General features: G+C 37.7%; 1 protein-coding gene across 1 annotated transcript; it reads right to left on the bottom strand.

Moving 5' to 3' along the window:
- Positions 1-11,031: 11,031 nt before the first annotated feature.
- On the bottom strand, positions 11,032-12,498 carry LOC128033985 (uncharacterized). The gene is made up of 4 exons (XM_052622488.1): positions 12,381-12,498; positions 12,241-12,317; positions 11,682-12,123; positions 11,032-11,552 (listed from the first exon to the last, which is right to left on the bottom strand). Exons 1-4 carry the CDS (start codon positions 12,496-12,498, stop codon positions 11,032-11,034), a joined length of 1,158 nt encoding a protein of 385 aa, XP_052478448.1.
- Between the last annotated feature and the right edge of the window lie 697 nt (positions 12,499-13,195).

Here is a 13,195-nt window from a genome sequence, read left to right as displayed (position 1 = left end):
GAAGTTATCCGCGATTGAGATGATAAGTAAATTGTATGTATAAGAGTTGTAATAGTAAATTTATGTTTCTAAGTAGTTGTTACTTCTGATTCAAAAGGGATGTATAAGTCTGGAGCTTAGAACTGTAGTAGGTGAGTTAAGGTGAGTCACTATCTTGACTCTATTATGTGAATTGTTCAAATAAGAAGTATAAATATATGCACATTCATAGATGGGATAATCATGTCCATGGAAAATGGTAAGGCTCTGGGTATAGTAAGGATGAGAGATGCTCTGTAATAATATGCATAAAGTTTTATTAAAGGATTACTATTTAATAAGCATGCAAGTAAAAGTCTGGTATAGGAGGTGTATGAGTTTGTAAGAAGGTGATTATCTGGGTAAGTAAATACTGAGCTAACGTTCTATTGTGAATCCTCTGGTAGGGCAGTTATATAGCTAACCAGATTGGCATGTTATAGATTGAAACCTAGTGTAAGACCATGAGGTAGAGGCCCATGGTAGCTTGCTATGATTTGGAAACTTTCATGCTATAACCTCCAGTAAGATGGAGACTATATTGTCAAAACATGACACATGAATGTATCTAAGACCATGTGGTTAAGACCCATGGCATTATATGTCTGTTTGAATATTCATGGTGTAGCCCTCAATGATGTATGAATTGAAATGGAAGATTACGGTACATGAATCTCTATATAAGTCCATAAGGTAGAAACCCATGACACCTTCTGTGAAGTCCGTCGGGATAGTAAACACGAGATTTTGTATGATGCCTTTATGGTGTATTCTGTGTGGCCCTTGTGGCGTGGTCTATCATGCATGGTACGCTGTGTATATCTATCTTTATTGTAAGATATGGATAAATTTTGTTAGTTTTGTAATAAGGTTGGCTGAGATAAGGTATTGATATGCCCAGGTTTATGAGTTGAGTAAGATTTGTGAAATAATTGAATAAGTTTTTGGAAAGAACTGTGTAGCTATATGATAATGAAGGTATCTACCACAATGATCTGACAACGTTAGATATGGTTATATTTGTAGTTATGTGTGGCATAAGAAATTGTCAATGTGAGATTATCTGTGTTATGAAATGATTGAATCAAAGTTACTTGGAATCTGTCATATTGAGGTTATGTTTCGATTGTAATGATCTTTTCTGAAATTGTATAAAGTCTAAGTTATGGGTATTCTGAGTATATATGTTTCTGAAAATAATTAATGTGGAATTCTTCTAATGGGTTTATGTGGTGCATTACAAGTGTGGGTTGTATGATATTGAATTTAGAAATGACTTGGTTAATAAATTGATGGTAATTAGTTCTATATAAGTATTCACCAGATGTGATGTATCTGAAGGTATGATCTTTTGAGAAGTATATATGAAATAAAGGTATTTACAAAATGTTTGGAAGGATCTTCAGTTAGTTAGATAAAGAATATTGTAGAGAAATCCGCTCGAAATAAATGATTCAGAAGGATGGTCGAGGAATAGAAGTTCTTATAAGAAAATAAAGTATCCACCCAGGTAATTCCGTGATAAGGTTTATTAAGATCTCTTAAACTTACCATGTTCATTGTTGTTTCAAGTATTCGACACAAGTTGCGCCAGGAAGGATGATGCTAGGAGTATGCCAACGTAATGGCGAAGAGGTCTATTATGCATACAGTGGAAATATGCCGTAGTCTAGGATTGTGCCTTGTATGATCGTCCTTAATAAACTTCTATATTGTAAAGATTTGTATCAAGTCTGTTGTAACAAGTTATTTTATAACACTTCTTTGGTTATCAAATGATAAAATTTTTAGTTAAAAGGTTAAATAAAATAATTAGAGAAATGAGAAATTGTTAACAATTTTTTAGATTATTAATTAGTGTATGTGTAAAACCTGAGATTTGGACCTATTGAATCAGGTCGGGTTGAGGGCGTCACACTGGTTAGCAATATAACTGCCCTAATAGAGGCATCCCAAATGAAAGTTTATTCAGTATTCACTTACCCAATTTTTTTTGCACTCCTAACTAATTCATACTTTTCATATAAGACATTACTTCCATGCTTACCACCAACATTCTATTTGTACATTACATATGCAAGAGTCAGGATAGAGACTCACCTGATACTCACCCACTAAAGATTGAAACTCTAGACTTAGATATCCTTTTTGAACCAGCAACAACAACTGCTTAAAGAACATATGATCACCATAAAAACTCATTCACATACAAATTACTATCATCTCAATAACTAATAACCCCCACGCAAAGCCTTGTACTTACAACTTACTATTCATATACCTTTTACAGACTTACACTTTCAGAACCTAGCATGCACATCTGTAATACTTACCTGGAGATGGAATGACCACTGGTTAAACTAAGAACCTTTGCTTCTAGCTTAATGAGGAAGACATACAATTGGATTTAAGAAAAAAATCAAAGAGTAACATTTTTGAGAAAGTAGAATCTTATTTCAGAACCCTTCTCACACATATATAACCCAACCTCGCTTAGTGGAACTCAACAAGTGTGACTTAATTCAGAATTTGTCTTTCTTAATGACCTACAGATTCCGAGAGAAACATTAATGAAAATCCTTCATTATAGAGGTTAGACCAGTCAATCTAGTTGGTTCTTAACCAGGTCACTTTATAACCCAAGCAACACAGTACTAAGGCATGCAAGGCGTACTTTGCATTCGGTTATAATTCATACCATAATTACCATGTTGCTTAAAATTTTTTTATTTTTAAATAATAGAATAATCTCAAATGGATTTTTCACTTATTTACACGATGTTTAGTATACACCTGCACATATTTTCCAAAATAAGCAATTGGGAGAATTACACTTCGCCAAACAAATTATTTCATTACTATACACCTTAACCTTGGATCCGCTAAACTTGGGGTCTGACAATAACTATCATAAATGCAAAGTATTTTTATGAAAAAACAACCATGATGAAGAGTATTTGAAACTATATAGGTGGCAAGATGCTATTGGTTCCCAAAATTGTGCATTTAAGAAGGAGCATTGAAAAATCTATAAATCAAGAACTTTATCTTCCTTGAAACCACATTGTCATTTTAAAGTTCTTATTTTTCTGCTACTTAGAACTTCTTCTTAGTAAATGCAGTTTAAGATTTGCTTTATTTCATCATTGTTTTTGCGATGTCATCGAAAAAATTGTTAAACTTGTCAAGAAAGGAGGATAAACTGGTAGGTCTACGTCACAAAATGATGAAGGTAGGTACTCTACCATTAACAATAGAGCGAGAACGACTAATCCAGGAGAACAACAATGACTAGGAGTAATAAAGAGCAAATCCTTGAACACCTAAGGGATGTAGATGAATCGATGCAATTGGTGAATGTAGGTGCACTACAACGGAAAAGGAAATGCAGAGGATGCTGTGGTGCAGGGGCCTCCTCATGAGGCATCCCAAGTATTATGGTGGAGGAAGGTCAAGATTCTACCTGTCGTTATACCTGCTAGAGGTATGGTCCCATTTGTTACCTCATCAATTTGCCATAGACTTACCGGATTCTTATAGCTCAACACTTGGGTAGCTAGTCGATGTAAAAAAATTGTATTGAGGTTGTTTGCTAGAAATCAGTTTATAAAAGAAAAAAAGAAAACCTAAAACGCCAAAATCTAATACCAAATGATAAAGAATGAGACGGATGAATGCAGAAGCGGATTGTAAAGTTTGTCAAAGTCACAGATTTGACTTAGGGCTCTAGATGTTCGGAAAGAAACTTGGAAGGCAATTAAATCCAAGTTAGATAAAATAATTAAACTAAATAACTAAGATAATTAAAATAGAATAATAAATCTATGATTAAAACAATAAGGAAGAAAATAAAGAAGATATGAAAAGATAGAACGTGGCGTGTAGAAGTCCTAAGAAGCCTCAGAAACATGAAGAATCCACAACCCCACTCAAGTGGCTCTAATTTCCCTTTCAAGATAGAAACCTTGGCAAGAAAAAGTTTGAATATGACCCCCACAATCTAAAAAGATTGTTAAAACTCTTCTAAAAGAAACTCAAGAGAAATTCTTAAAAAAAGAAAACTTAAAGATAAATTATAAACTTAAAAGAGAAGTTGAATAATAATGAATTGAATGAATTGTGTGCAATGCAAATACCTATATATAGGCTAGCTAAATAAATCTAAATAAAACTCTTAAGTATACTAGAACTCTAATTTAATCTAAATAAGAAGTAGTTTTAAACTAAACTTTCTTGTTAACATAAAACTCCTAAATAACTTAAAATAATTAATAATTATAAAACAATTGAAATAAAATAATAAGTAATGATAAATACAATATTGGGCTCATATGTAATAAAAATTAAGCCTAAAACCCGAACCCAATATGATTTAAACTCGAATTAAAAGCCCGAAACTTGTAATTCCTGTCATAATCCCGTTCAAAAATTCTGCTCGTATAGTCTTCACTAAAACGGTCATAACTTGAGCTCCTAGACTCAAAATCGAGTGACTTAAAATGCATTTCAAGGCTAAGAGATACATCTTCAAACGCCATGAGACATCTCAACCCATAAATGTCAAGATCCCATTGAAAAAGTCATCACAAGTCTACTAATTTCCCAAGCTTGAAAATTGACAGCTTCAGTGAATGAAATTTAATAAATTTCACTCGATCCGTGCATGTATCTTTCCCCGTTTCCTCAAAAAGATTCATCCTCGAACTTGTATTTGATCGAAAGCTGATTTGATTTGCTTAGCCTTTGACATTGTTGTTGAGCCTTGAGGTAGTGTGATCCCATCACATTCATGGGTCTAACATTGGGCATTGAGACTCGCTTCATTCCCCCCTTCCTTAAGAAGATTTGTCCCCGAATCTTTAGCTACACAAAATTAAAAGGGATTAGAATAAATAACAATCAAATGAAACAAATACTTACCTAAGCCTTCTTGTGCGCCAAAATTATTTTTAGGATCAAATATATGATTTTGATCTCCCAAATCAGCATGGATCAAGTATCTCTTATTCAAAAACAAACCCTCAACACTAAACAAAGAAATATAATGAACATGAGTGTTCAAGTAAAAAATAACTTGTAACTTTTTTTGAATATGCACGGTCATCCATAAGAATTTTCGAACGATAAGTCAAGAATTTCACATAATTATAAAAATAAAAATATTAATATTATTATGTAAAAATTCATCGTTAATGGTCAAGATAGAAAATTTTGTTGTAAGAGGAGATATATAAAATGCTTTTAAAACCTATTTGATGCAACAAAATTACTATTTTTAACCTTTACAAAGGTAGATAAACCCATAAAATCAGTTGAACTTTCAGAACATGGTTTAATGAAATTTGACAAATGAGAAAACATGTTGTAAGAAAATATTTGACAAACAAAATCCGTAGCATACTTATCAAAAACATTCAAGGTATGCCTTCTTAAATTAATTTATGTTGTTTCCTTACATTCTTTATCTTGTAGCACTTGTGGGGAATTATCAATATTCAACTTACCTTTTTCCCACAAGTAAAATCGTCTATCGATGGTAGAGTAATATAATTGAAAGTCCGTCAATGGATCCATGAAGTCCTGTAATGAAGAAACACCATTAAACAAATTTGGGTTAGTGTAGCACCCCATACTCGAGCTAGACATTATGGCCGAATCTGGCGATGCGGAATGGAATGGGATTTGAAGACAAGATTGTCAAGTTAAAATCGTTACAGCTAGTTAACTTTTATTTAATTCGGAAAAAATAAGTGCTAGTTGATTTGCTTTAAAACTTGTCTCTTAGAGGAAGCTTTTGTAACCAATTAATTTAGGGAAAATTGTTTCTATTTATGAAAACCTTAGTTTTTAGAAAAACCGTGTTTTGTTGAGTTACAGTTTAAAAAAATCCATAAAAACAGTATAAAGTCCCAAATTTAAAGCCAACCAGTCCATAGTCGAAAAGTTACATAAAAAACCGCAAATAAGTAATACATTCTAGACATTAACGGAAAACAATTTGAAATTTACGTGTGGCCACCGTCGAGTCCTCCGCTGCACCGACCCGTCAAGTGTGGGGATTACGTGTACAGATTAAACAGAGAAAGGGTGAGTTTTCGCAAACTCAGTGTGTAATCCCCACAAAAAATATGCATACAGATAATCAACAAAATTTATTTAGATACAGTTTGAGCCCTGTGCCCATCACAAAATTAGTTTGGGCCTTCGCCCATTTAGACACAGTCTCCGAAATATATTAGGGCTTGGCCCATATCATATATAGAATGCAGATACAGTAAATCAGAATCCTAGTCACCAGCCTCTACACACCATCTCCGTCCAACCCTACACACCATGTTGGGATTAAATCAACCCACCCATCCCTACACACCATGCTGTACCGAAATGCGGCACATAATCAGAAGGTTGCAGCTGAGCTACCAAATAATAGGCTTAATAGCCTTTCAGACACTTCCTCCAAATATCATCAACCCACCCCGATGAAATGCAACATACAAAATATGTCATGCCATTATGCAATTAACAGTACATACATTCAGATATCATAAGTCATGCTCGGTATAGAAATCGGTCAAACAGATCACACATTTAGGGGTCTAAGTAAAGCTTACCGACCCTACAATAGGTCCACCATCGACTTGGGCGACCCCTGCAACCTTACAGAACTTTTTAGAGGAATAGGCTCACACGCCCATGTGGCCCACTCGACCATGTAACCCAATCGACCCAAATTGGCCTTGGCCACGTGATCCATTTTTAATGTACCCTGTGCTAGCTAAATATTCATATATGTTTCACTATTTACTTATGTGTTCCTCCAAAGCTGTCTACTTGAGACACTGTTACTAAATTATTTATATCTTGAGCTACAAAATTCCAAATTAAAATCCACTTGATGTCTTTGAAAATACACTCAAATACCTTTCTACCATAAAATTTATAGAATTTTTGGTTCACCCAATAAGTATAGTAAAATCTTCAAACTTACCTCTACTCTGCTGTCTGACAGCTTCGACCCTTCTTTGCTAAAAAATAATGATCTCTTAGTACAAAATTTGGATAAAGTACCCATTTGTTTCTATTGAAAATAGACTCATTAATAATATAAACATGTAAATTTTAACCTATAATTATTTTTCTCCAATTTTTGATTATTTTCCAAAGTCCGAACAGGGGAACTCGAATTCATTCTAACCTTGTCTCACAAACATTATTATATCTCACGATTTACAATTTCATTACTTACACCATTTCTTCTATGAGACACTAGACTCAATAACCTTTAATTCCATATTTTTTCATCCTCTAATTCAATTTTCAAAATTTATGGCGATTTTTCAAAATTAGCCTACTGCTGTCCAAATAGCAAGCAATTTCGGCTTTTCGCCGAATCCCTTTGTTTGCATTTCAGGTACACACCTAGTTTTGTTTGATGAGAAAACAGTCCCCGGGCACTCCAAAGCCTATAATCAAGACACTCAACATCAATTTAACAGATTTACAAGTGAATTAACAACCAAGAACGAACAGAAACCCAACTTACCTCCAACGATAACCCTCCGTTTAACTATTGTTAAGATGAGAACACTGAATTCACCAGTCCGAGCCTCGTCTTACGACCAAATCGCAGCGAAGAAACATTACCACTTTAGTTACTAAGAGATTCATGATAGAAACGGTGAGAAACAATTACTGAAACTAAGTGAGCACTAACCGCGTGCGAAAATGATGGAAAATAAATAGATTAGGGAAAAATCAAGAAGAAGAAAAAGAAGAGAAAGATGGAAAAACTCAGAGAATTTTGGCAAGAGGAGAGGGAGAAGAATAGACGGCAAAATTTTTTTGGAAACGAGCGTCAAAAATTCAGTTATGGGAAAAAATAAAATAAAATCACGATAACCCCCAAAATCCCTTAATCTTCTCCCCTAATTCCCACTACACATCCACAACTTTATCCCGAAATCTGAGCAAAAAAATAATACCATTTCCTGCATAGGGATTCGAACACAAGACCTCCACCATAATAACACACCATTTAACCACCAGACTGGCAGACTCATTCTGATGTAATTTACCCAACAATCAAATAAAAGCCTACTGAACAAGATTAAGGCCTAATTCATTCCAAATACCAAAATTTTTCCAAGCGAAGACTTGAACTTGGGACCTCCCAAACGCTCCTAGAACATATAACCACTAAAGCTGACAAATATTTGTGTCATATTTTCACAATAACGAAATGAGAATTTTTGGGGCATTACAACTCTACCCCTTAAAAGAAAATTTTGTCCTCGAAATTCTACCTGATCAGAACAGATAAGGATATTGCTGACGCATCGTATCTTTAGGCTCCCACATGGCCTCCTCAATGCTATGATTACGCTACAGAACTTTCACTAGGGAATAGACTTTTTTAGAAGGACCTTTACATCACGCTCCAGAATCTGAACTGGCTCCTCCTCAAAGGTCAAGGCTGGCCTAACCTCAATCTCCTCAATAAAAACAACATGCATGGGATTAGAGCGATAGTGCCTCAACATCGAGACGTGAAAAAAATTATGAATACGGTCCAACTTCGGAGGTAACTCCAACTGATAAGCAACAGGTCCCACACATTTCAGAATGCGGTAAGGTCCAACAAAACGAGGGCTCAGCTTGCCCTTGCGACCGAACCTTAGAACCTTTTTCCATGGCGAGTCCCTAAGAAAAACTAAGTCCCCACAGAATACCTGATCTCACGCCTCTTCAAATCCATATAAGATTTCTGCCTGTCAGAAGCTGCTTTCAAATGATCTCGAATCAATCTAACCTTATCCTCTGTCTCAGAGACCAACTCAGGACCTAGAACACGTCACTTGCCCAACTCTGTCCAACATAAAGGAGTGCGACACTTACGACCATACAGTGCCTCGTAAGGTGCCATCCGGATGCTAGACTAGAAGCTATTATTGTAGGAAAACTCCGCTAACGGCAAGTACTCATCCCAACTGCCTCGAAAATCAATAACATAGCTCCTCAACATGTCCTCTACACCCTATCCAACTGACCATCTGTCTGAGGATGGAAAGCAGTACTGAAGTCTAATATTAAACCCAGAGCCTCATGAAGCTTATTCTAGAACCGAGACGTGAAACGAGGATCCCTATCGAAAATGATCAAGACAGGTACCCCATGTAGTCTCACTATTTTCGATATGTAGAGCTTAGCTAATTTTTGAAGAGAAAAGTCTGTCCTTACTGGGATGAAGTGAGTAGACTTTGTCAATTGATCCACGAGTACCCAGACAGAATCCTTCTTAGTGGGTGTTAGAGGCAACCCACTAACGAAGTCCATCGTTACTCGCTCCCATAACGGTATCTTAACCGGCTGCAGCAAACTCGAAGGTAACTGATGCTCAGGCTTAACCTGCTTACAAGTCAAACAGCGACCAACAAAGTCTGTAACCTCATGCGTCAACCCTGGCCACTAGTACAATTCCCAAAGATCTCGGTACATCTTGTTCCAACCGGGATACATAGTATAGGGACTACCATGCGCCTCTCTCAGAATCGATTGCCTTAAATCATCATCATTCGATATACAAATCTGACAACAAAAACAAAGTACTGCTTCACTGTTTATCCTAAAATCAGTAGTGCCACCATTCTCAACCTGACGAAAACACAACCTGAGAGACTTATCCCCCAACTGTTTACCTCGAATCTATTCAATCCATGTCGGTTTGACCTGAAGTTTTGCCAATAGACTTCCATCGTCGAATAGGCTAAGTCGAGCGAACATCACTCTCAGATCGGTCATAGCCCTACGGCTCAATGCATTGGCCACCACATTGGCCTTGCCAGGATGGTACTCAATGGTACAATCATAATCCTTAAGTAGCTCAACCCATCTATGCTGCCTAAGATTTAACTCATTCTGAGTGAGGAGATACTTGAGGATTTTATGATCAGTGTAAATAATACATTTCTCACCGTATAGATAATGCCTCCAGATTTTCAATGCAAAGACTACGGCGGCCAACTCCAAATTGTGCGTCGGATAGTTTGCCTCGTGTGTCTTAAGTTGACGAGACGCATATGCAACCACTTTACCATCTTGCATCAATACACATCCCAAACTGACATGTGATGCATCACTATAAATAGTGAACTCCTTTCCAGGTTCAGGCTGTACCAAAACAGGAGCCTTAGTCAGTACAGTCTTAAGCTTCTGAAAGCTCTCTTGCTGCGCATTAGTCCAGTCAAATGGTACACCTTTACATAACAGCTTAGTTAAGGGTGCTGCGATCAGTGAAAATCCTTCCACAAACCGTCGATAATAATCTGCCAACCCCAAATAACTGCAGATCTCAGACACATTCTTAGGCGAATTCCCTCAGCAGACACCACATGACCTAGAAATGTTATTTCATGTAACCAGAACTCGCACTTACTGAACTTAGCATAGAGCTGTTTTTCCCTCAAAATATGAAGAACAATCCTAAGGTGCTCGTCATGCTCATCCTCAGTCCTCGAATAAACCAATATGTCATTAATGAACACCACTACAAACTGATCTAGATAGGGCTGAAACACTCGGTTCATCAGATCCATGAAAGTTGTCGGTATATTAGTCAATGTAAATGGCATCACTAGGAACTCGTAGTAACCATAACGAGTCTTAAATGTCGTCTTATGCACATCAGCCTCCTTAACCCTCAACTGATGATACCCAGAACACAAGTCAATTTCGGAAAAAACAGACACCCCTCGGAACTGGTCAAACAAATCATCAATCCTTGGAAGTGAATACTTGTTCTTAATAGTCAACTTATTTAGTTGTTGGTAGTCGATACATATCCTCATGGATCCATTTTTTTTCTTAACAAACAGTATCGGTGCTCCCCATGGGAACACACTAGGGCGGATGAACCCATGATCCAATAACTCTTGAATTTGAGCCTTGAGATCAGTAAGCTCCTTCGGTACCATTCGATAGGGACCGATAGACATCGGAGCTGTACCAGGGTAAAGCTCAATCCAGAACTCCACTTTCGATTTGGAGGTAAACTGGTAGCTCCTCAGGAAAGACGTCTAAAAAATCCCTCACAGTTATGAAGTCCTTAATAGTAGAGTCCCAAGCAGCGAAAACACTTACGTAGGCCAAATACGCATCACATCCCTTGCGAACCAGTTTCTCAGCTACCAGTGTAGAGTTCATGTTAGCTAAGTAATTCCGGCGTTCCCCAATCACAACTATATTACCCCCTTCAGTTATCAATACGACCCTCTTAGTCGCACAATCCAAACTGAAATGATTCTTGACCAACCAGTCCATCCCCAATATCATATCAAACTCCCAAAATGGAAGCTCCATCAAATCAGCCTGAAATACTGCCCCTTGAACCTCTAAGGGAACATCTCTGTACAGTTTGGTAAATGTAACAAATTGCCCCAGCAGGCTCAGCACAGTCACCTCACTAAAAGTACTCTCAACCAGAATCTCTAGGTTTTTGAAAATAGAACAGACAATATAGGAATGCGTAGATCCTATATCTATCAATGCAGTGTAAGGCACAACAAAAATAAGAAACGTACCCGTGATGACGTACGGAGCATCTCTATCCTCTTGGCGACGAGTAGCATAAACTAGGGCCGATTATCTCGCTTCAGCCTGTCCAGTACCTCTGCCTGGTGCTCTCTGCCCATAACCCATACCATTATCACTCCTAGCCTGATCACGGCCCCTAGGCGGTTGCTGAACTACCCTCGATGGCTGTGCAGTACCAGAACCCGTAACTTGCACCTGATTGGTCCTCAGCGGACACTCCCCAACACAGTGCTCAGTAGACCCACATCCTAAACAAGCCCCAGTCGTCCTCCAACATTCACCCAGATGGCGCCTTCCACAATGTCCGCAAAGCGTGATTCCAGTAGATGCAACAGGGGCCCTAACTCTAACTATCCCACCAGATCTGTCATTTTTCTTAGGCCTCATCCCAGAAATCGAGGGCTCCGAATCCCTCTTATTCTTGCCTCTCTCCTTATCCCAGTTTTGCCGCTCAGTGTGCTTCACCTCCTCGGTGATCTTCGTGTTCTCTACCAATGCTAAAAAGTTATGCTCCCTCTACGGAGCTATCAGAACTCTCAAACTATCCCTGAGTCCATCCTCGAAGTGGACACAGTGCTTATATCCAGTCGCCACCATGCCTCACTCATAGCGGCTCAATCTCAGAAACTCGACCTCATACTCGGCCACTGAACGATCCCCTTGTGTGAGATTCAGAAACTCACGTCTTCTAGCATCGATGTAGCTTGCCCCTACATATTTACCTTAGAAAGCAGACTTATAGAAATCTTATGTCAATCATTCGGGCTGAGTGCCCTCCTTAACAGTCAGCCACCATTGGCATGCTTCATCGCGAAGCAAGGAAATAGCCCATTTCAATTTCTGTTCAAGGGTAAAGTCTAGATCGTCCACGATTCTTTCCGTGGCCTCCATCCAGTACTCGACCAGGCTAGGGGCGACTCTAGTGACACCCCTGAATAGTTCAGCCCTATTAGATCGGAGTCGTCCTGTAACTCACCTTCGACTCTCAGATCTAGTGTTGGGCCGAGTGACCCTCTCTAATATCCTCAGCATAGCCTAGGACAAGGTGTTGTCCCTGGCCATATGATCATGAGACCCAGCCTCTGTAGCAGGTGAAACCGGCGTCTCGCACATATCTAGATTTGGCATGCTACCTAACGACAAGGACTCAGCTCGAGCCCCTCTACAGCCTCTACCTCGGCCTCTAGTATCCTGTTCACGAATACCTCGTGCGCTCATCTTAGAATTCGTAACTTGTCTGTGTTAATAGTTTTATGAATTAGTTACAGTTTTGATATCTATTAGTAAATATTTTATGCAAAATAGTATTAGAAGTTTAGAGTTTGTTATCACGAATCGCAGTCTTACTACAGTTTTCAATTTTGCTACTTTTTTCACTATACACTATCTACAATGTTCTCAGTACAATATACTACCTATAATAGTTTCAGAATACGCTACTCATATTTTTAAAAACTTATCATAGTTTTTAGAACACTTACAGAATTGACGCCGGAGACTCGGTGTACCACATACTCAGTCAAAAATATTTCAAACCATTTAAAAATCATTTCTTTAAAACCAATTTTTAAAACCCAAATCCACAGTC

Source organism: Gossypium raimondii, chromosome 10 (genome assembly GCF_025698545.1).
Source record: "Gossypium raimondii isolate GPD5lz chromosome 10, ASM2569854v1, whole genome shotgun sequence".
Lineage (NCBI taxonomy): Eukaryota > Viridiplantae > Streptophyta > Magnoliopsida > Malvales > Malvaceae > Gossypium > Gossypium raimondii.
Note: the sequence above shows the minus strand (reverse complement) of the source record. Positions and strands in the feature narration are given on the sequence as shown.